This window comes from Phallusia mammillata, chromosome 5 (genome assembly GCF_965637545.1).
Source record: "Phallusia mammillata chromosome 5, kaPhaMamm4.hap1.1, whole genome shotgun sequence".
Classification (NCBI taxonomy): domain Eukaryota; kingdom Metazoa; phylum Chordata; class Ascidiacea; order Phlebobranchia; family Ascidiidae; genus Phallusia; species Phallusia mammillata.
In genome coordinates, this window is record NC_137256.1 from 4,922,181 (window position 1) to 4,945,178 (window position 22,998).

The 22,998-nt window shown below is 37.7% G+C and overlaps 5 protein-coding genes across 12 annotated transcripts; 3 read left to right on the plus strand and 2 right to left on the minus strand.

Moving 5' to 3' along the window:
• The first annotated feature begins 223 nt into the window (after positions 1-223).
• Positions 224-1,706, plus strand: LOC145227618 (signal peptidase complex subunit 1-like). The gene is made up of 4 exons (XM_080092491.1): positions 224-398; positions 552-611; positions 1,306-1,392; positions 1,464-1,706. Exons 1-4 carry the CDS (start codon positions 372-374, stop codon positions 1,572-1,574), a joined length of 285 nt encoding a protein of 94 aa, XP_079948617.1. The 5' UTR covers positions 224-371; the 3' UTR covers positions 1,575-1,706.
• On the minus strand, positions 1,630-5,666 carry LOC145227610 (actin-related protein 8-like). 3 transcript variants are annotated; one of them, XM_080092478.1, is made up of 12 exons: positions 5,583-5,666; positions 5,220-5,393; positions 4,734-4,919; positions 4,505-4,677; positions 4,341-4,443; positions 3,310-3,425; positions 3,125-3,254; positions 2,951-3,070; positions 2,728-2,871; positions 2,233-2,333; positions 1,916-2,177; positions 1,630-1,863 (listed from the first exon to the last, which is right to left on the minus strand). In XM_080092478.1, the coding sequence occupies exons 1-12, from the start codon at positions 5,664-5,666 to the stop codon at positions 1,720-1,722; spliced, it is 1,737 nt and encodes a 578-aa protein (XP_079948604.1). In that variant the 3' UTR covers positions 1,630-1,719. The 3 variants fall into 3 exon arrangements, with proteins under 3 accessions (XP_079948604.1, XP_079948605.1, XP_079948606.1); XM_080092479.1 differs by lacking the exon at positions 2,728-2,871; XM_080092480.1 differs by lacking the exons at positions 4,341-4,443; positions 4,505-4,677.
• Positions 5,667-5,710: 44 nt separating this feature from the next.
• On the minus strand, positions 5,711-9,792 carry LOC145227611 (ecto-NOX disulfide-thiol exchanger 1-like). 5 transcript variants are annotated; one of them, XM_080092481.1, is made up of 14 exons: positions 9,625-9,792; positions 9,197-9,338; positions 8,884-8,982; positions 8,677-8,808; positions 8,410-8,613; positions 8,237-8,352; positions 8,078-8,174; positions 7,764-7,870; positions 7,063-7,168; positions 6,875-6,999; positions 6,651-6,750; positions 6,318-6,380; positions 6,113-6,198; positions 5,711-6,052 (listed from the first exon to the last, which is right to left on the minus strand). In XM_080092481.1, exons 1-14 carry the CDS (start codon positions 9,721-9,723, stop codon positions 5,927-5,929), a joined length of 1,602 nt encoding a protein of 533 aa, XP_079948607.1. In that variant the 5' UTR covers positions 9,724-9,792; the 3' UTR covers positions 5,711-5,926. The 5 variants fall into 5 exon arrangements, with proteins under 5 accessions (XP_079948607.1, XP_079948608.1, XP_079948610.1 ...); XM_080092482.1 differs by lacking the exon at positions 6,113-6,198 and having other exon boundaries at positions 5,902-6,052; XM_080092484.1 differs by lacking the exon at positions 6,113-6,198 and having other exon boundaries at positions 5,902-6,052; positions 6,318-6,400.
• A 1,089-nt stretch (positions 9,793-10,881) lies between these two features.
• Positions 10,882-13,066, plus strand: LOC145227616 (uncharacterized). The gene is made up of 2 exons (XM_080092488.1): positions 10,882-11,060; positions 11,265-13,066. Exon 2 carries the CDS (start codon positions 11,284-11,286, stop codon positions 12,448-12,450), a length of 1,167 nt encoding a protein of 388 aa, XP_079948614.1. The 5' UTR covers positions 10,882-11,060; positions 11,265-11,283; the 3' UTR covers positions 12,451-13,066.
• Positions 13,067-18,650: 5,584 nt separating this feature from the next.
• On the plus strand, positions 18,651-22,435 carry LOC145230368 (uncharacterized). Of its 2 annotated transcripts, none has more exons than XM_080095793.1 (8): positions 18,651-18,714; positions 19,660-19,785; positions 20,116-20,415; positions 21,069-21,208; positions 21,264-21,397; positions 21,509-21,612; positions 21,743-21,779; positions 22,106-22,435. In XM_080095793.1, the coding sequence occupies exons 2-8, from the start codon at positions 19,710-19,712 to the stop codon at positions 22,239-22,241; spliced, it is 927 nt and encodes a 308-aa protein (XP_079951919.1). In that variant the 5' UTR covers positions 18,651-18,714; positions 19,660-19,709; the 3' UTR covers positions 22,242-22,435. The 2 variants fall into 2 exon arrangements, with proteins under 2 accessions (XP_079951919.1, XP_079951920.1); XM_080095794.1 differs by having other exon boundaries at positions 21,743-21,804; positions 22,106-22,171.
• Positions 22,436-22,998: the final 563 nt, after the last annotated feature.

Consider the following 22,998-nt stretch of genomic DNA (forward strand, 5'->3'; position numbering starts at 1 on the left):
TCCGTTCCGTTCCGGTATGAAACACTGCCATAAACCCAAATTGCTGAGTTAAACGCCTATGCTCCGTTGCGCCACCTATCAGAAAATCCCAGACCGGCCGCTAGCTAAATTCCAGTGTTAGTAGCTCTGCCGTCTTAAATAAGCTACCCATGTACGTAGTCTTTTGATTTTTTTCCCACCAGCACACTAAATTTCTCTCGTTTCTGGCCCCTTTTTCTAATTTTCTCTCCGATGTCATATGCGCTTCAAAGTTAGGACTGAAAAGAACTGACGTGTGTTTAATTCTAAGTTGATCTGCAATAAAAAGTAGGGACGGGAACGCTAAGTGTCACGTGTTTGTTATTTTTGAATTCATTTTCATCCAAAACAGAATGTTTGACAACGTTTCTACTCACATGGTAATTGTTTATTTTGTATTTTACAATTGGTATTGTCATACACTACAAATATTATGGCAAAGTAATTTTATTGTTAAAATATTTACAGGGAAAGAATAGTTGCAATCACTGCATTTGCATGTTATTATTAACTCGGTCATGTTTTGTTTTCAGGACTATTCCGGCCAGAAATTAGCCGAGCAAATATTTCAAGTTATTATTGTGGCCTTTGGGGTAAGCTGTATTTGTAGAGCTGTGATAAGGTGTACTATTAAAACAAAGATAAGCACTGCTTTGCCAAATTAAAAAATAATCTGGTGTGATCTAAATCATCCAAAGGCATTAAAAAATCATTGCATTTAGCAATAGCAGAACGTAATCATTGCAACTCTATCTGTAAATACTTAGTTTAGCCATTTTTTCGTACCTTTACTAATGTATTTGTGTGCATTACTGCAATCTTTTACACTTTTGGATTTTGTAAAAAAAGTAAGAGATAAAATAAAATGTGCTACAAACCATTGTCCAGGTTTTTAGGATACCTTTTTGAAGTCCACCAACTGTATAATTACCTCTATTTTCCCTGTAACCCGCAAAAACTTGTATTATTTTAGACTCAAAAAACAGCTTTTCGCTTGGGCACCCTGTGGTTTAAACAACGGCTTTATAGGTTTTTAACCATGATTTGTTTTGTTCAGAGTTTGTTTCATTTTTATGCCCAAGAGGTTGTAACAATACTTGAATTGTGTGCCATCAAATTGGCATTTCCATTATGAAGCTTTTTAAGTTTTAGTGACCAAAATTTTGTTGAACTGAAAAAATAATAAAAAATAAGGTGTAGTTTGAATGTGATGCATACAACTGTGTAGCATATAAAGGTGATGAAGTAACCACTAACCAACATATCATCCTGTTCCGTTTGTTTTAGGTAATTGGATTTCTCATTGGATATGTCACTCAGCAACTTTCTTATGCCATGATAACTCTTCTCATAGGTTGTGTTATTGCTAGTTTGGTATGTAACAGAATTTAAAAATCAAAATGTTTTAACCCTGAACAATATGTACTATTATTTTTTTCCCACAGGTTACACTTCCACCATGGTCAATGTACAGACAAGATCCAATAGGGTGGCAAAAAGTTGAGTCAGAAGAAACGATTGCTCAAAAAACAAAGTCAACTAAAAAGCGCAACTAGTTTCTCGTTCTGTTTGTTTGCTTGCTTTGGAACTGCATCACAAGAGACAGTGCAATCCGATTTTTTTCCTAAGTTTTATTGAGCACGTAGGATTTTTGCTTTTTGTGCAAGAATAAAAAAGTGGCAGTGGTATTTTGTTCTGGTTTCACCAAACAAAAGGACAGCGTTCTCGAAATATTCTTAACCCATGTGTAATCCATTCTTCTCTGGTAATCCACAGTCCTTGAGCACCATCAAGACAGGATAAAACTGAGCCCCCTTTCCATGCTACCATAGATGGGTCTTGGTCCTGTAAAAATTGGTTTTAAATTTGTCCAACTGTATGAGTTTATTAAAAATACCTTTGCTTTTGATATAACCTCAACTTGACTGGCCATGTTGCTTTGTGGTGAATTGTTAATGCACTCACGAACCCTTGCCTTTAAGGTATTTTCGACACCTGAAAAATTTGCCAGGGCTCCACCGACAACCAAAATACAGCTGTACATTCGACGTTTTAGTTCATCTTCATATGAAGCAGGGCAATTTTCAATACTCCATACAATGGCCTGGTCTATTCCAATTAAATGCGCTGGTGCAGGTACACTGTTTTCAACAGTATCTCTAAAACATGTGATAGAGTATAGTTACATAATTCACAACCAAGGTCATGAGTTACCTGTAATTTTGCGATATTTCATCTTCCATGTCCTCTTGTTTCATTTCTATGCTGTCATTGTTAACTGCTGCTGCTGCTTTTTCTCTTTTGGATGCCCAAGCCTAAACACACATTTATGAGAAACCTGATGCAGTATGACAAAATGTTATGTAAGCATGTAGTACAGGGGCCGACAACCTCTTAAGGGGCGCATGCCCATTTACTTGTTATTTCCACATGGCAATGACTTTGTGTGCCACCATTTTTGTGTGTATTTGGGGTTTGTGCCAGCTGATATTATTAGGAAACAGAAAACAAAAAGTTTAGTGCATGCAGACTGGCCTTGAAGACAATGGCAAGACAACACTGAAAACAAGCAGTGTGACAGATTAAATTAGTACCTAAATAAAAACACGATAATTGGTTGGCGTGCCACAAAAAACACCTTGCGTGCCAAGGTTGCCACACATGCCAGGGGTTGCAGACCCCTGGTGTAGTAGAATCAAACATTCTGACCTCCTCTTGTTTTGTTCTGGTCAATGCCAGATATGTGTCATCAAATGGATCTTCACAATTACCAGGATTACGCTTGGAGAAATGAACACAACTTATCTCATCTTTTCTTCCAAGAAGTTTGGGATAAAGAAGTGACATTGGGGCCTGTTTTAACAATAGAAACGATGCAGTACCTTACTACCATAAAAAACAGGTTGCCACAGGTTCTTTAGTTGGTATCTACCTGGATAGTTTCATGCCCTAATGTTATTGGGTACATCAATGATAACTGCCCTGGCCTTCTTAGATGGAACTCTTGTAGTTCTGGAATAACACGATGCAGATCCATATGACAAAACGTTTCCTGCAACACACAACATCAATAAGGTGTATGTCATGCAAATAACATCTTAACAACCTTTAGTTCTTCCATTAGCAGGGCATCCATTCTGTCTTCTGTGTTGCATGACCGATAGGGAAAGGAGTTCCGGTGTAACAGGAATGCAAACACTTGTGTTATGTCACTACCTCCTATGTCCATGCATAGCCTTGTAGGAAAAATCATGGATGATAATAGTACATATTATTTCACCAGTACAGTACCTTGTGTTGTTATGTGATATGCCATCTTCAACACAACTGATGGAAGTTTTTTGGTGACCAACATCCACAACACAGGCAGTTGATATACCACAACCATATGTAGCGCACACAGATTCCTTAAAACATTACGTTTTGCTAAATTTAACGAGTCAGAAAACCGTCCTTTGTTGAGCCACCATGCTGAATAACCAGGTAATAGATAAATGAAATATGCTAAAGACAGTTCATGCTGTTTCAACCTATAAAGTTTCATCAGCGCAGCTGGTGACAAGATATTGGCAGTATAAACTAATGTAACTATCTTACAGCACTCCAGTTTGCTAGGCTAAAAAGCAATGTCTCGCCAACATGTTTGATGCTACAACTGGGCATTAATGATAGTGATGGGACGGGTACCCGGTATCGAACGATTTCAGTGGTATCGATACTCGTACTCGGTAACGAAATATTTTGCCTCAGTTTTTGATACCAACGTTCGAGTACCAAAGGCCGATTTACACTATAAGAATACGGGCAACTTTATGCCAATATTTGCTCCGGACAGCACAAAATCGGGAAAAAGTTCTGCCGGGTTACATATCTTTTTTCGCTATCGTATGGAGATTACATTTTTCTGTGTGTGTGTGTGCATGTCTGTACCCCGGTCATTGCAGATAAATTAGCCTGTGATATACAACTAATTACAACACTGTACTTAAGTACTCGGTATCGAAGGTTTATACATGTGGTACTCGTACTCGGTATCAGTACTCGCTTCAAAACCTGGTATCGTCCCATCACTAATTAATGATAGAAGAAGCTTGAAATAGTGCACACTGTCTGCAGCTAATCATGTATTGGCTCAATGCTGTCATACAAATGGAATATGCACGGAAAAAATGCACACATGTGATTAATGGAAGTCAAAATCCATTGCATGTATGCAGACACACAAATTTGAAGTTTTTCCCTTAAGTTAGAGTGACCAAACAATATAAAGCACAGAAATACACTGCAAGTTATTATCATGTACAGACTTTACAAATACCCACCTGATGAACAACAAGGGAAGAGAAGCCCATTTCGTTCAGAAGTAAATCAATGAGGTATTTTACATGTTGATGGATGTATATGTCTGGTATTAGTAGTACCGCCCTATAAATAGCATCTTACAAAATACATATTGCTTTAAATTAGAGACCATTTAAAAACAAACCTATATTTGCCGATATCTTTCATTGGAATACAGAGAAACGTTTCGATTGCTTTTGCCCACAATGCGTGCAGATCAGCAACAAGGGCAGTTAATGACTTTGACACTGTGTTGAGTTGTCCATTTACAATGGGCCAAAACAAGTCATAACTATCATTTTCATCAATATACAATGCCTAGAAACATTTGGAAGTAAGTTTTCAAGTAAGCTTAATTACTTATAATAACCTACATCATCCCCAATAAGAAATTCAGGTTTGTGGTTAGTGTCTGTCCATGTCCAACCACAGCCCTCTTGAAGAGTTTCCTGTCTTTTCTTTCCATTTTCTTTTGCAATTGATTTCCAAGGGGTAAGGTTGGCATTTGATTGTTCTCGCAAAGTATCATCTATTCTATTCAGCTCATCAAGGTCCAAATTCTTTGCAAAGCAAAATACTTATTCATCGCGTTGATGACTAGGTCACTGGTCCCCAATATGAAGACAATTTTAAACCCAAAGGGAGGAATTTACTTTAGTGTGTACATGTGGTTTGTAAATATAGACTTCATCACTAGGAATAGAACCTGTTAAGTTGATACAAAAGAAAAATGTACATTATCTTCATATGGTTTAGCATCTACTATTGGGAAGGAATGAGAATTTTTTTAAATCGTTAAGTGAGGAATTCGTCGATAAAATTTGGGAACCACTGCACTAGTTATTGTGGTGTGCACTCACATCACAAGATCTTAGCAGTTTCATTCTTGATCTTGGGTGTGTTTTTTGTTTGGAATGCCTCCAAGCGATCACATGTGGTATCATTACAGGTCGGGGGTCAGAAGCTCTTCCTACACGCAAGTGTGAGGAGCCAGGATGAAGGATTATAGTTTTGCTAGCTTGCAGGGTGAGATTCTGCAAAACAGGTTAAAATACATAAAGTGCATGTTAATTTTATCACCCATCAAACGGTTAATAATTATAATCTATGTGTCCAAAACTTTTCTGCTGCCATTTTATATGAAACAGATTTTGAAAACAAACAGCCTGGAATCAACTGTGATTGCTTGAAATTAAAAAGGTGCTGGGAGTTTGATGTCTGACCTCAATATTAGAATGTTCTTCCTTTTGGTCATTTTTCGATCCTGGACTGCTTGGTGCAGAAGTGTTGTCCAGGGTATTAGACATGATATTAACCTAGCCTACACACCCTAGTAAAAACACAACAGGAACAAAATGGTTCATTTTACTGAGAAAAGACAGAAATACAGCAAAGTAAAATGCTGTTATACAGCACAAGGTAAGAGTCACTGTATTCAAAATATACAAGAGGTAATCAATCCAAAAGCAAGATACAACTAAAATATTGTAGCTTTCGTCATCATAATTGTTAGAGTCGGAAACAAATAGAAATTTGTGTGTATTTCACAGGCAATGAACTTTTATTACTATTCCACTTCATTCAAAGAAAACACAGTCCAGTACACATTAGTGTCATCGTCTTTCGATTTGGAATGCTTGATGAACAAAGTTGGAAATCGCTTTAACAGTGTGCAAACTTTCTCCATGGTGATCTGAATGGGAAAAGAATAGTTTTTGTAACTTTTAGAAACCAACAGTTTGATTATACTTACATTAATGTCACATTCACAAAGGTATTCAAAAATCATTTTTTCTGCTGCACCATTTGGATGAATTCGCAAAAAATTTGCCACCATACCTAACCAATAACATTGCCGTTACCTTTTGGTTAGCTTTTAGCTTTCTCATAGCCTTTGGTTATCCTGAATACAGCAACAAATGTTCTTTAACAAAGAAATTTCCAAAGTGGCAACTTACAAGCTAATTTAACATCTTTTTCTTCAATTACTTTTTCCTTTTGCTTCTTCATTTTTGTAGCATCTGTTGGAGCAAGTTTGAAACTAGATTTCATTTATTGGCAAAATCATCAATTTAAATGTGATTTTGAGATGATACAAACCAGAAACAAGAAAAGTCAGTCCAAACTAAAATCATCATGCAAATCCAATGGTGGAAATTTTGGATTACCCCATTTTAATGAAAACCGTTCCTATATTATGCAGATACTTTACAGAAGGAAGATAAACAAACATATATCGGTTGGCTTGTGTCATGGATAAAAAAGTTATGAATTGATGTTATGTTGATCACCTTTTTTGTCTTCTGCTTGTTTAAGAGCTTCAATTTCCTCTTGGTATGTTTGTATTGTTGTATCTTTCATTTGCATTTTCGACACCAACTCCCACACTTGCTGAAATAGGATACTGGTATTAACATAAATTTTGCCTAAAATTGTTTGTTATGAAATGGCTTTTGAGAGTTTGGTCAGGTCTTTGGGAAATTTGAGAATTAGTTCTATAGCTGGCACGACCAACCTGTCTCATATGCTGCAAGTTTTCTTCCAAGTTGGAAATTTTGAATTCTTTGTATTGTTCAGTTTCATTTACATCTGTTTGCTGATCTTTATTTTCGGTTTTTATCCTTTTTACATGTGAAAAACCTAAAACATACATCTTCAGTAAGATTTAATCAGTTTTTGGAGTATTGCAAGATTTCAATTGACCAGCAACAACGGCATTTTTGGAATCTTGCTTCTCTTGATCAACAATATCCATTTCGGTTGATTGTCGCTTCATTCCAAACCATGGTTTTGGTGCTGGTAGATTCTCCTGCATGACATAATATAATTCGGGTTTAATATTCGACCAAGTATGTACATTTTACAGATTTGAGAGAAAATAACTCCTGTTGAAAAGACTGAATAGTAGACATCAGAAACCTTCAACAATGTCTCCTTTACAAACCTTTCATGTTGAAATTGCTTTCCTTTTGTGGACCTACCTTGTAACTAACCAAAGCAAAGGCTTTGGTTCATATGCTTGCAATGGTTCTTGTTTTTTTTTCATATCAAATTTTAGGCCTTTTTGTTAAAAAATGTTTCTAAATCACAATGGCCACAAAACCAAAATGGATCCTGCGATAATGTTTACTCAACAGTTATTAACCCATTCCAATGCTTTGCTATCCAGATGGCAAAATCACTTTCAACTTCCAAATACTAAAGCAACACGATTGAGTGTGGTACTTGTACACATTTGGAAACTTGTATTTCCTGTTCTTCCAAGAGAAAAAAAATTGTGTGGTAGCTTACAAAACCTCATGCTGGACATGCAATTCCCAGTCTGTACATACTTACCATACAGTTTTAACGATAGTAATGGTAAAAGATAAGAAAGATTGGAATGGAATCTGAAGAAACTTTACCTTGGCAGTATTTAGCCAACCATCTATGGATTTTCGTTGGGCTCTTGTAAATCTGTCCCAGCACTTCTGTTTTTTGGCATCTTCATACAATTTGACAAGGTGGTCAACTGCAGAAGAGTAATGGAAAAATTGCACTTTCTATCATAAAGACCTTCTTACTGTCTGGATTGTTGCTACAACTTACAGATGTACATGCCTTGTACATACAAGTCCACCAAGGCATTGGTGAGAGCAAAAGTAAAAATTATGACTTATTGACTGATTTTGTTTTAGTTTGTGAAAATTATAAAGACTACAACAACACTTAAACTTACACATTTTTTCAAGTTCTCCAGTCCTTTTCTTAAATCTGTTTTTAATTTCATCAAATTCTGATTTCAACATCGTTTTTTCATCATCCAAGCGTTTGACCTGAGAAATAAGCAACATAAATATTAAATACATATAAACCACAGTTTTTCACCTCTTTTTACCTGGGCATGTGTAACTTGCAAAAGGTTATAAAATGTGTCAGATTTCTGTCTTTCCATTGCCCCAGAGTTTAACCAATAACGTAGTATGACCACACTTTCTTCAAACTTCTCATCACCTGCACCAAAAACACAATAATGTTAATTAGAAAAAAACTTTTAAAAAGCTGCCTTACTTTTAAGATTTTGTTGGACTTTGTCGGCTTCCCGCACATTATACCCTGGTACTGATGAAATTGGACAACTATCAAGATGGAGTTTCTTGGCAATGACCTGCCTTGCTTCATATTCTTCCCAGTCTCCATGTGACTCAGAATAATCAACAGTTAATCGGAACTTAAATGGGGTTCCCCGATCTTGCTTAATTAGCATACTATATCCTATAATTAAAAAATTGTTTATTCTGACAAAATAATGCGGTGCAAAAATTTAGGTAGGCTTACCATGGACTGACAGTGCCATTTCTACACTTTCAGTTTTTTCAAATCGAATGTGACAAAACCCTCTGTTGTTAGACCTTATGCTGTCTATTTTCCCTCCGTTAGTGGTAAAGACTTCATGCAAAATGCTTTCGACTGTACAGTGACATATGAAACATAGTAACAGTAAGAATGTGAGTTTTATCAGAAAATCATACATTTGTAACCTACCTCTATGTAAAGAATGTCTTAAAGGATCTGGAAATCCCCCTACATAAATAGTTTTGCAACCAATAGGCTTTTTTTTCGCCCTCTCTCCATAAGGTCGATCTACAAACCAAATTCAATTGGCGAGTAAATACAAACACTTCAGGTAAAACCTTATTATTTATAAAGTAACACCACTTGAGGGGAAGTGGTCTACTACAAGTATTTGACAATTTAATTTACATATTCTTTCATACTAGGATACAAGGTTTAAAATTTGCAAATTAAACCTTATTGACTGCAATCAGTGAAGTTTACATTTTGCGAAATACATTACCAATGCCTTCTTGTGGGGGATACAAAATGCAATCTGTGAAATACAGAGCGGCCTCATCATTAACATCATCAATATCATTTTGTGTTCTTGAATGCCCTTCATTCCAGCTAGAATGGTGATCAGCATCTTCATGCTTTCTTTCCTAGATTTTTTTTCACAGGTAAAGAAAAGTATATGTTCAAACACAGTTGTACTACAGTATATAATATCCACACTCGAAAGGGTGATTTTTTTCATAGCTTTTCCAAATAACAGGTATCAACAAACAAAATTATGACTGCCAGGTCCAAAGTTAAAAATGTTCCAAAAATCACAAAAAAATGCGAGGAACTATTTTAGATCTTACGCAGGAAAATACAATGAGAATTGGAAATGACATACATAATTTAATTGATAAATAACATATACATGAACTAGAATTTAATTACAGATGATGAGGAATGGATTCTGGATGAATAGTTATTATATCTCTCATATGTGTTGCCTCTTGAGCTCTCCCGAGAGCGTGATCGTGAATAATGATCCATTTGCGCCAATTTACAATATATACAGTTTTAACTTAGCAAAAAATTTCTGTCAATAAAAAAATATCTTTAAGTTATTTTATTCGGACCACTCTAAAATACGCAATCTACGCAAACTATACGCAATCTACTAACAAAAACTAAATAAGATGTTGACGGTTAGGGCTATTAGGGTCAGGGTGACGGTTTGTGATACAATTAACTTTATAATTTAATTTCAGATGCGTTTCAGGTCTAATTTTCTCTACAAGTGTTAACATGCGGTACCATACAGTGTTTAGTACCACTCTCAACACATATGAGAATATTAAGCCCAAACTGGACATCTAAAACTAAATTATAGTGTTAATTTTATTATAAACCCTCACCCAGACCCTAAAAGCCCTAACCGTCAACATTTTTTTAAAGGTTGCATACGTTTTATAAGCAGATTGCGTAGATTGCGTATTTTAGAGGAGCCCATTTTATTCTCCATTCCCCCAAAATATTTTATCAGCAAGCAGTGCAGTAGTGCACTGCAGGGCGCAGGCATACAAGGTTAGGAAACTTAATTTTTCTCTTTCTAAAAAGTATAAGGGTCCGAGAGATATTTTACTACTTATTGCAAAAACCAAAATTGGAACCATGCCATAATAATTAAAATGTTCAAAAGGCACATGCACAACATATATAGCAGAAGCAGTGCAAATGAAACGATCCAAATACACTCAAAAAACTGCTGTTTAGATTTAGCAGTCCACTCCATGCCCCATTATGCACCAATTTTTGCGCTTCACTCTCTTGCGCTTAATAAAGTTTTGAATTCTTCTCTTTTTTAATGCAAAAATGTTTTCTTTCGCCAAACAAAATAACCTCAACTCAACTTGCACATTATTTCACAACAAACCAACTTTACACGCTGCAAATTTTACTTTCATCCGTAGCATTGCAGACCAAAACAACACAAACATCATCCGGACCAAAGTCTCTCTGATTTTGATCCGGACAATGTGACTTGCAGTTGATTGTCTTTGCTGCATAATTAGTGAATTAAATTAAAAAGCGATAATCCAAATTATCATTTTACTAAACAGCTATGTTTACATAAATCGTGGTTAAAAGCAAAGTGAGCAAACCACCAATGATCAATCTTCAAAAAACGATTTTACGCAAAGCAAATTAACAAGCGAGACACCAAGTGCCGAAGGCAACAAACTTTTGGTTTTGTTTAATTGTTTCGAGCACTTTGTAAAAGGAAGTCGGTGTTCGCCGTGTAATTGAAGTAAATAAACGGTTTTTAATGTATGGTAACGGTGTTCTAAAAACGTCCGCCCATTTGGTTAGCAACTATGTGCGATATGGTCAGTTATGCACTTTTTTTCTTGTATAAGTCATAAATTGTCAATTGTGTTGTGTATTCCGCACATAAAACTCTGCGAAAATTTGCAAAACACCGCAATAGTGACACATGATCAAGAAACAGATGCGAAAACGTCTTGGTTGAAAATACAGAAACGAAAAATATAATCAAAGGCATAAATAGCGCATTATATTCCTTTTTACAGAACTCACTGCTGAATTAAAATGACGGAGCCAAGTCGGGACATACAGATTACTTCTATACAAAGTGCTGTCAGTAGTGATGATGGTGAAATCAAAAGACTTTATCAATGTTTAAAATGTTCTTTTTCCTCATATTATCCTGGAAATTTGAGGGTTCACATGAGGCGACATACTGGTGAAAAACCTTTTCACTGTGAGTTTTGTGGCCGGGCATTTAGTGACAAAAGCAATTTAAACAGCCACAGAAAACGAAAGCACTCTGCCCCTTCCCGCTTATCATTGCTCAAAGGTACAATACAGCGCATGCCAATCCATAGAATATACAATGGACGGGTAAATGGCACTGGAAAAATTAATTCAGCCAAACTTCTGCCACGAAGAGGTGGAGTTGTATCCTCCAGCAACACTGCCAATGAATTACCAATATCTTCAAGCAACTGGAAACAAGTACAAAGTACTTTTGTCGCTGCACCAGGAATGCAACCAAAACAGAACACGACTTGTAAGTTTTCCCATGGAACTGTCTTCCCAACAACTGAAAATCACAAAAGAATGGACAAAGCTACATATGAAAGTGTAGAGCAGCCTTTGCAAAGGCGCTCAATTGACAATATACAAACAATAGATGATCTAACAAATTTGCAAGCAACAACATCTGATTCAGTGGATGAGCAGGATGCTTTTTTGGAAATGCCAATTATTCATCACAGTAACAAATCTCATCATAATGACATGTCTCTTGCAACATCTACATCTTTTACAGTGTCCAGCAATCCTCAGCATATACCATTGTATCAGAGCAGCAAAGACCGAAATCGAGTCATCCCTGTTCCAACAATGTCTTCACAGTCTCTAACACCTGTTTCACCGCCCCAGTATCGATCTGCAAGAACAAACTCAGCATCATCTGATGATCAGAGTTCAGGCAGCTTTGCACATTCATCATCAGTCCTATCTATTTCCAAAGAAACTTCTTTTCAAGATGGTATTGTAACAACTAACCAAGACATCAAAGAATTTGATTGCAATCATTGTTTGATATCATTTCAAGACTATGTTATGTTTACTGTTCATATGGGGTGCCATGGCTTTGATAATCCCTTCAGATGTAATGTATGTGGCACAGACTGTAAAGATAAACTTACATTTGCCTGTCATTTTGCACGTGGTCAGCATGAAACCCACTAACTTTAAACATATTTTATTATGCTTGCACACTATATTTTATATTTTTTGTTATAATTTTCTGTTTCAAGTCTTCAATATGTGTACATGTTTCAAGTCTTCAATATGTGTACATCTCACATCAAGTAGATTGTGGTATGTTGTTAGTACTTTCGATCAGGAATCCTAATCAACAAGTTTATTGACTTGTAGGCTGGTACAAAAAGTTTGTACAATAATAACACCTGTCACTTATATCTGAGTGTATGATCATGTGTGCGAATTGCTGCTGTATATATATTTGCGACAACACAAAGATTGTTATTGCATTTCTATTCTATAAGTTCATCATTATTATTGTGTTAAATAACATTGCAGTGATACTTTACAAGGAGACTGTTTTGTTAAATAATGTTGTTGTAATGCTTTGTATTCTGTAAGTTCTTGCCATATTGTTAAGTTTAACTGTGTTTTGGCACTGCCCTGTTTTTTTCTACTTCAAGTGTACTTCCTGCAGCGATGGTTAAATATGCATGTTTATTTACAGCAAGTTTTTTTTCTATGGTCAAAAGCTTTTAGTTATACTACCAGATTGAACCTGCATACACAAAGAGGGAATAAAAGCATTGTTATTTATAAATATTTTAAAGTGTTGTTTTTTATTCTTGGTGATTAATGACACATTTTTGGAGTCTTGCTGCCAGCATCTTTGCAATTCAGTTATTGATTTGGTGCTTTGAATTCCACTTAAATTTGGTTCAACCTACAGAAAACGTGCGAGTGTTTGAGGTTGGATTACAACGCAAAACCGTGTAAGAACATGGTGGTTGTGTTTTACTTACACAACCTATGCGCGTGCTGCCATGGGCTCAGGCACGTAGGTTTCAAGATGGGGCACTTTCCCCCTTGGAATTTCAAAACCTAAAAGTTAAAATATTTCAAAAAAAAAAAAGTTAAAATATTTCGTCGAAAAGCCTGGTGAATAAAAACGTACTATCCCCCAAGATGCAAAGCCAAAATTATCTGCTATGCGTGTAGCCACAGGACTCCGCTGATGGAGGAATGCATACAGCCGCGCAGATGTGTATCAAAATACATACATTCGTTGTATTGATAAAAAATATTTTGTGAGCTCCTCAACTGATCACATGGCTATTCTGATGGGCTTTTTAATCTTGCGTTAATAAGTCCTAATGCAAAGCCAATAATTTTTTTTTATTTTTTTCAAAGCCAATAACTTCTCAATATTTTTCTTACCCCTTGTAAAAAGATTTTTGCCTGATTACGCAACTCAGCGATACAAAGATTACACAAAAATTAGGCAAGCTAAGCAACAGATTTATGACGTAACAAACGCATTGTTGGGTAAGAAATGATTGTTGTTGAGTGATTCTGGAAACAAACTCATTGTTTTCATATTGGCTGCAGTTGCTAGTTTATGATTCATGTGTAATTGTTGAATGAAGAGACATTGTTATTCGGTATTGTGACCGCAGAAAAATAAGAAATGAATGAAGTATCTGAAAGCAGAAATGAAACAGGTAGGAAGAGTTAACAATTGCGGTGAGAGTTAAAAACTGTGTTTGACAATTGTTATACGTGTAGATGCTGATAAAGGTAAAGTTCCACCGGGTCGAATGAAGATTGAAGTCACAGAAAGTAAGAAGAAACGTGAGGTTCGAGTAGGAGACACAAAAAATTCAAAGCCTGGCCCACGAAAAAACACAAATTTGAACGTTGTTAAGTTGAACATCCTTTCAAAGCGAAAACCGGCTCCCCTTCAAGAAAAGGTAAGTTTCCCAGCAAGTAGGGCCAGGGTTTTTTTAAGGTTTGGTTTGGGTGACCGCTAAGTAGTTTTAAGAGACCGCAAGTGTTTCATTTAAATAAGTCCAAATTTTGGGAAACCGCTGGAGAAATTTTTCGGTCCCCCAAAACACCTTAAAAAACACTGTAGTAGGGCCACAAAATATTTTGTTTTTTTAATAATTTTATGGGACATTTCGAATTTCAAGCCAACTGACTATCAGGTTCTATTGAAAATTTACGATTTGTTTTTGTATAATTACCTTCAAAAAACGTTTGCCAAGATGGAATAATACCCGAATTTTCGGCTTGCAATATATTTTGTGCAGTATGGACTCTACACACGAACTACTCTGAAATACGCAATTTTCTTATAAAACTCATAAAAATGGTGACGGTAATTAGGTCTGTCTGGGTGAGGGTTTGTAATAACAGTATAATTCAATTTTTGATATCTTTTGGGGGCTAATATTTTTCGAAGCGTTAACATGCCATACCATGCGGTGTTTGGTGCCAGACCCAACGCGTGTGAGAATATTAGCCCAAAAGGGGTATCTGAGATTTAATTGTAATTTTACTGTTATTACAAATCTTCAATCTGGCCCTAATAGCCGTAACCGTAAACATTTTAAAGTTTTACATCTTTTATAAGTAGATTGCGTATTTTAGAGAAGCCCTATACACTGCAAATTCGAAAATTCGTCATAGTTAAAAGTCATAGGCGTATTTTAAGAATGCTGTGTGGGATTTGCAGTTCTAGCCATTACATGATATTTATGTCCAATAAACAACTACGTTGTCTACGTAAAGTGTATACATAGCTTGAGATGTGGGTTGTCAACTTATAACGATGTGCTATTTATCTAAAAACTTGATTAGTTTTGCTTTGTCATAGAAGGCTGGCAGCGTTACATGGTATACCTGTGGCGAAATTAAAAACTAAAAGTATTAACGAATTAGAGTTTCATCCATCTCAGAGCCATAGATTTACAATGGGATTAGTTGTTCGAGCCAACCTTACTAAAAATCTTGATTTTACGTTAAAATGTGACGCTTGCGTACAGTGCTGGATTAACCATTAGGCAAAGTAGGCACGTGCCTACAGGCCAGTCAAAAATCTAGGCCACTTTAAAATCAGAAAATCCAGGCCACTTAAAAACTACTCCGTAAGATTGACCTCCAAAATCTAGTTAACGCGTTTTCAATTCAAAAAACAAAGTTGTCATTTAGTTAGGCATATGACCAAGTTTTTGCACGGTACCCTGTGTTATAGTTGCAACAACGATCTTTGCGACAATGATTTTGCAACACTGGTAATTCTAATTTGTTAGTTGGCAACCCTGATTTTCGGGCCACTTATAAAATGTGCCTACAGGCCAACAGACCCTTAATCCGGCACTGCTTGCGTAGGCACTCATTGTTATGTGAAATATTTTTGACATTGGATTCTTTAAACCTGTAAGTGTAACGTACATTTGAGTTTCCTATACATATTCAGTGGAGTGCAACGATACCGGTGCGTATATCGAGTACCAAAGCATCCTCAAGTCAATACGTATATATAGGCTCGTATTTGAAACGGCTAAGGTACAGGGAAAGGTCGCTGCAACCTCTTTCTTCTAAACGACGATAACCACAAAAGATTCGGTTGGAAAGTAAATATTTGACGCCTGTTTTGTGTAGCGACAGGTCGTATCTGCGCAATATATGAGTAATAGTCATGTGATGGGGAATATAACTCAAGACATCATTTCTCAGTAGGGCTCATTGGTATTGTGTGTGGTTCATGTAACAATAGCAAAGGTCGTCTGATAAGTGCATTAAGAGGCGTTTACCTTGCTGTAACGCAAAACGACACTTATGTATTGTAACCCAAACCGTTTTCTTTGTTGCTTTTTACCTATACGCTAGACTGGTTACTGTAACAACTAACAACGCTGAAATTCGTTGCTGTCGCTCAAACTGAGTTGGTCACGTTTTAGCTTTACTGTTTTTAAACTATTAAAAAATGCTTGGCCGTGCAATCGCCCGAGGGAAAAAATTGCTCACAGTTGTCAGCAGCATCGCTTGCCAGAATTGCAGGAAATTGAAGATATTCCGGAAAAGCTAAAAGTGGATATTTAATGTGTTAGCAAATAGACGGCGAGCAGGAGGGAAATTATCCATTCGATTTTTTTCCTTTACTGCCAGGCAGCGCGTGTGCGTCAAATAGTAAAATGGGTTAGAGACCACGATTGCCAGCTTTTGTTTGTGTTCCAGCCTCAGCCAGCACAACAAAACAAGAAAAATGGTTTTGCGCGGGTTGCCGGAGGAATTTCAGGAGAGCGAGGTACTGATACGAATGAGAGTCCAACTAAAGACGATGTATCGTGTATTGCGCCAACACCTGTTGCAAAGGCCAGTACACTTCCCAACGAAATTTGCGAAGGCGCTGATCAAGGTGGCCACGGTATAGAGACGAGCTCCCGCACTATTACACCAGGTAATGTGTGTTAACAAACGCTTTTTTAGGCGCGCTTGCGTATGTGTTTTTTAGGCATTTTACTGCCATAAAAAATACTCGCTGCAATTTTCACGAGCTGTGGTTACGTAAACGCTGTCAGGCGTAACAGCGAACGGCGTCGTTAAGTCGCACGCAACTTTTTGTGCTTTGAAGTTTACATCTGCGCGTTTGGGCAAACAATGACAAAACCGTTGTAACATTATGCAGATGCCAACCAGGCTGCGGACAAGGAGCCTATACAAGACCTGGCAATCATTAGTCTTACGAGCGTGGAATCGGAAACACAACCAGTAAGCTCGCATGTTTGTATTGTATTTCATATGCTTGGCACAATATGCATTCGACGTCCGTTTAGGGAAGCACAAACCTACAAGAGGTAACCTTGCTCAAGGAAAATGGTCAAGAGGAAACAGCGGTAGTCATCGACTCTTCCATGCTGAGCGATTTGCCCCACAAACCGGCAGGTGTGTGCACGCCTTGGATTACTTTCGATGTTTTTTCTGGTAAGTGTACGTCTGATCTACTTTTACTTTGAAACAGATCAAGTGATTGAGGGACAAGACGTCCAAAGTAACCAGGACATTGTGGCAGCAAGGTGCGCTGTTTAGTGTGCGATTTAGAAAACTTAGGTTCAGATTGTAGTATGTATTTTTTTGTATACAGTTACACAATAGCAACAGCAAACGGGGGACATGCTCCAATGTCACGTTCACAAGAAGAAGGTACTCAATACGTTTATCGACATGTTACTTTTATGTTGCGTTAAACTTAACGCAAGGAAAGCAATAGTCATTTGCCAGTAATGTATTGGGTTACACAGAGCAGTCAGCTAGCAGTGAAGGCAGCGAAAGTGAAAGCGACGAAGGGGAAAATACGGAGCAAGGGAAACAGTTTGCACAGATGAGTAATTGCGCAATGGGAAGCACACCACAGCAGTCAGTTCAAACCGGAATGTATAGTCAGAATGTGCAGCAGGTATGAGCAGGATTCGCAATGTATGTCTATGAGAGGTACCGACTTGTTTTTTAATGCAGGAGTACATAGATTACGGACAGCCAGAACAGCAACAGGCCCAACAAACGTTTTATCAGCAGCCACAGCAGACTTTAAATGCAGATTGGTATGGAACAGATCAGTCAGTTTTACAAGGCCAGTCAGCTGTACAGGGTGAGGTTAGGCGAGGCAGGTCAAACTCTCATATCGTCAAATATTTGTGCTGTCTTCACAGATCAAAACACTGTTCCCACCCTGCATTACCCGCAATCTGGAGTGCAACACACAACATCTGGTCTCCGATATTCTCAGTTTGAATCGGCGGGTCCTTCGTTCGCTTATCAAGCACAACTCCCAGCTAACAATGCATCATTATACGGGTTTGTTAGGTTTTTTGCTTGTAAATTGTTAATCTTCTTTCCACAGAAATAATGTGGATATCAAAACACGCACTTTGATTGCTTAAGATCCTTATTAGTGCGGTAAACCGAAATGCCTAGCATATAAACAAACTATTACTCTTCTTTCAAAATGTAGATATAAATAAAGCACACAATTGTTTAAGATTCGTATTATTATGCCTGACTTATAAGTAAATGTTATATGTTTGAAAAAATCGCCGCTATGTTTTCATTTATTTATTTTTGATATATACGTTTCCCCAAAATGTAATTTTGTTTTTAATAAATTTTGTATAAACTCTGTTTCTTCCATCTAGCTCCGCTCAAACGCCTTACGTGCCTCACTATACGTTTGGAATGAACGGACACTGCTTCAGGGCCGCGGTAGGACTCACTTGATGTGCTGTTTTTTTTCTGGTTTTCATACATCTTACTTTTTGGTCATTTTCGCAGTCGGACGGAATGAAATATGAGTTGGTAGATAGCGGGTCAAACTTGAACTTGGTCGGACCATCAAGTAACATGGCACTTGGAGGATACCGCAACCCCTATTACTTGACACCATCTATTAACCCTTCGCCCATGCCGGTAAGTGGTTGAGTTGGTTTAGTGCTGAAGGATTGGCATTTGAAATGTTCTAACGCATTAGATTCGAATTTGTCCAACATAAGTTGCGATACACTTTGCAGAATAGAAAAAAAGATTGTGCAAAGAAATAAATTTGTGTATGATGTACTGTATATATATATGGGTGACACTGTCTTTGGTGTCTTTGGACCTAAATGGATTTTACCGTTGTCGTACATCTCGAAAAAATAAAGAGATAGTTTCACACACTCAAAAACGAATTTTTAGTGGCACATTACTTGAAAAACACAGTTCGACCATCCAGGCTGTCTGAAAACGCGTTTTCCTTAAATATTTTCAATGTATTTTAGGTTTGTGTGTGGAAATAGCAACCGGACGTTTTGCAGCCATGGGCTACAGAAACGCTTGACTTACAGTTGATATAAAATGGACGCTTGTAACCTGTTCGGTTGCCGAGTGCTTAGTATTAGCGTATGTGTGCTTACAGACTGGTGCTTCCTATGAGACGTATATGCCGGAACCAGATCGCGATTGGCAGGATGAAGATAGTGATGATGACGAGAACTCAGAGCGAAAGAGAGAGGGAAAAATGTCGAAGCAGAAAAAAGTGAAAAGGCCAATGAACGCATTTATGGTCTGGGCCAGACAGAAACGACAGTCGTATGCAAAAAATAATCCAGGTTTTACGAACAGTTTATGTCAAAATGTTAACATTGAAGTAACAGTTTTGTACAGAGCCTTAGTTGCATAGTGTAAGGTTTATATTTTGTTACTTTCGGTGACAGTATAAATATATATCTCTATATTTAACATTTAGGTCATTAGCAGCAGTATATTTCAGGTGTGACAGCATTTTAGTCAGTTTATTACACACTCTTGACAGGGCTACAAAACATTGACATATCCCTGTCATGATCCACACAAAACACGCATTTTATTGCATAGGTTTGAACAACGCCGATATAAGTGTCCGTCTCGGTGAGCGTTGGAACGCTATGACTGCGGCCCAGAAGAAGCCCTACTTTGACCAAGCGGAGAAGATTAAAAACCAGCACAAGCTCGACCATCCAGGTAAAATGGCTATATACTCCTGGTTTTCCAGAAGTTACAAACAAACTTTTTCGGGTAAATTCAAATATGTTTGGTAAATTGTAATGTGCAGGACACTTTGTGCACACAATATGACCTGTATTACGTTTTGATTTGCTTAAATTCCTATATTTTCACACAGTATAGCCACATCGGGATTTTAAAATCTTAAGCATGTTGTACTGTGTAATGAACAGTGTTTAGTGCAGTACAGCGAAGTGGTAAAAATTAAATCTCACCCGTTTTCTTACCTACAAATCAAGTAAATTACATTTATAATAATAAATCGTTAAACCTATACTTCTTTAACAGACTGGACATACCAGCCGCGCCCAAAAAGACGTCGTCTTGGCCAGGGCACCACTTGGCTTTATGCAGTGACGGAAAACACCCGTGGAGGACGAATATCGCGATATCTTAACTCGTATAGTCACACAAACGGGACCCTAATTTACCCAACCTTGGACGGCAGTGCTGCTACAGTTGCACCTGCTCAAGGAGCTGGATCGGCAGTAGCAGGACCACACGGCGTCACAGTTCCCATACAACAACTACAGGCTGCTGGTTCGCACCCACATGCAATGTATATTAATCAACACCAGATGCCGGCCGGTATGTGTTGCGTCCTATTTTAAGTATATTTTTGGTTAGTGTCTTTTTTTAGGGATGTTGGTAAGCAAAAAACGACTAAAAGGTTTGTTGTATCTGTTATCGTGCAGTATACATGTGATTGCAAATTTGTGTACAAAAGCGATATTTGGCTGTAGCATACAATCCACCTTTTGAATGCTTGCAGTCCTTGCTCCCACCTTGCTTATGGCAAGTATATGTGCTATTTTTGCCGCACGTTAAGCGCTGTTTTGATTGTGATTTCAACCGCCAAGTTTCAGGCATGTTCCAATTTACTGCATCGATATATAAAGCGGCAAAGTTTTCTGGCTTTTCGACTTGCAGTCACGAACCAATGCAAGCGACGAATTGGGTTAATCATGAGATAAACAGTGACGAATTCGTCGTCAGTTACTATACTGCCTTTCTCTTCATCTACAAAACTATGGTTGGCAACTTGTTTCCTGACAAACATTTTAACTGCAATTTATCAAACTTGCCTAACAATTCCGCTAAAACGAAGTTTTGTTTCATGTTGTCTTTCTTTTTTCACTTTCGATAAGTAGCCCGACAACCAAGCACGTTTGTTAGGCGTGACCTGTCGTAACCATAGCTGGAGTAATCGCATTTAACAGGCAAAGGTTTCGTTTCAACAGGAACGATGCGTCTCCCCGCACACATGGCTCACCGTGGAACTTTAGGACAAACTGCAGCCGGTCCAAGCTCGGCTGTTTACATGCAAAACCAACCAAGTTCTTCTCTGCTGATTGGCAATCCTATGCAGGCACATTCAAAGGTTCGAGCTTGTTTGAAAATTGTTTTTCGTATAATTCATGCTTGCTTGCTTTTAGGTACATGGCATGGGTAACATACCAGTTGCACATCAAATGCCCAACCCTACAATGCAACAATCCACGACGCCTTATTACCACGTTGCTGAACCTATCGGTGTTCACAGACCAACGCAGTCTTCTGCTATGACCAGGTGTGTAGTCCTCCTTATCTGACCTTTTATGCAGCCCTCAGCCGTTATAGTTGACTTTTTTAGCCCTTACGTGGCAGAATTGATAAAAAAAGCATTGTGTTGTCTGTTCAGAGAAATGGATGGCATTTTGGCTCAACAACCACCTGTGGCGAATGTCGTACCAACAACTGTTAACTTGGGGGAACAGAAGGATAACAAGCTTTTGCAAAGCTACGGTAGGCTACTGTTAAAAAGAGTTAACATTAAAAGCGTTTTTGTACAATAGTTTTGAAGTTTATAGTCATACAATACAAAATACGCACATATTGTAACACATACTTTGACTGTTCTAATTTTTTCTTTCAGATGTTTCGGCACCAGGACAAGGCAGTGAAGAAAAGCAGTAAGAAACTGAATTTGTCGATCACGTAATTATATTCGATGTGTATTTCCAACCTTTTACAGTTTGACCCAGTGGTGGGATTCAAACTTTTTGTCAGTCGGTTCAATCACAAAAGTCATATTTTTCAGCCGGTTCTGTTACAAAAAGTCCATTGACAGTAACCAGTAGTGCTAACCGGTTCGCTGATCTCATGAAATTTCGTGAGACGGTTCTATAGAACCGGTGCGAACCGGCTGAATCCCGCCACTGGTTTGACCATATTTTTAGCGTATTTTGCGACTCTGCTGTGTTATGTAATGCACCATGCTGTTTTGCTTGTACTTCAGTGAATCACTGGGGTTGAAGTCACCGGGAGGAAATCGCCCGTCAGTTCTTCCTTGTTTAACCTCGCTCCCAAGTGTACGCGAACTTCTGCAGTCTGAAATAGTTCACTCACCAAGTCCCGAAAAACCTACAGAGTGACTCCGACCTGGATATGGCACATTTGCCAAATGTTTCGTTTTTTCGTGTTTTCGTTCCCATGTAAATAGCTCGCGGTTTTTTCATGTGCACAGCCGTGGATAGATCGTGTTTCATTCCTTGTTTGACGTTCGTTCTATTCGTTGATGTTCGTAAAAGTTTCGTTCGTTCGCAAATACAAAGTTATTTTGACTTTAGTATTGACAAGTTGATACTATTAGGCATTACCGTTATGGAGAACATCATAAAAATTTTTTGTGTGTATGGCGTGCAGGCCTATAGTTAAAACTGCTGCCTTGAGATTACCTGATGGAATCGAGGTTCCAAATTTTAAGTCTTCTGAAATGTTGACTTGTTAAAAAATTGTGTTTGGTTGATAAAAACATAGCAGTATGCGAGGGAGTTCGAAAAAGCTGTGATGGACACAGATTGGTCAGGATTTGCGGCTGTGCGCATATTTCGAAAGCATGTTTTTCCCGTGATGCTATGTTTTTGGAATCTGTGTCAAAAAACGGCAATAGATGGGTGGTTTGGTGTGCTACCTTTCACCGGTCACCGCGACACTTTTTAGTGGTTCAGTAGAAAAGTGTGTTGCCTTTGGCTATGAAAAAGATTTTTCTTGTTATTTCTCCTAATTACAGGAACATTCTGTTTCTGTAACTTTGTTTGATCCGTTTTTTGTGTTGTTGTTTTCCTTTTGGGTAACCAAGTTTAGCAAAAGCGATTAAATTTTATAAATTTTATTTTTCATGAAACTTCA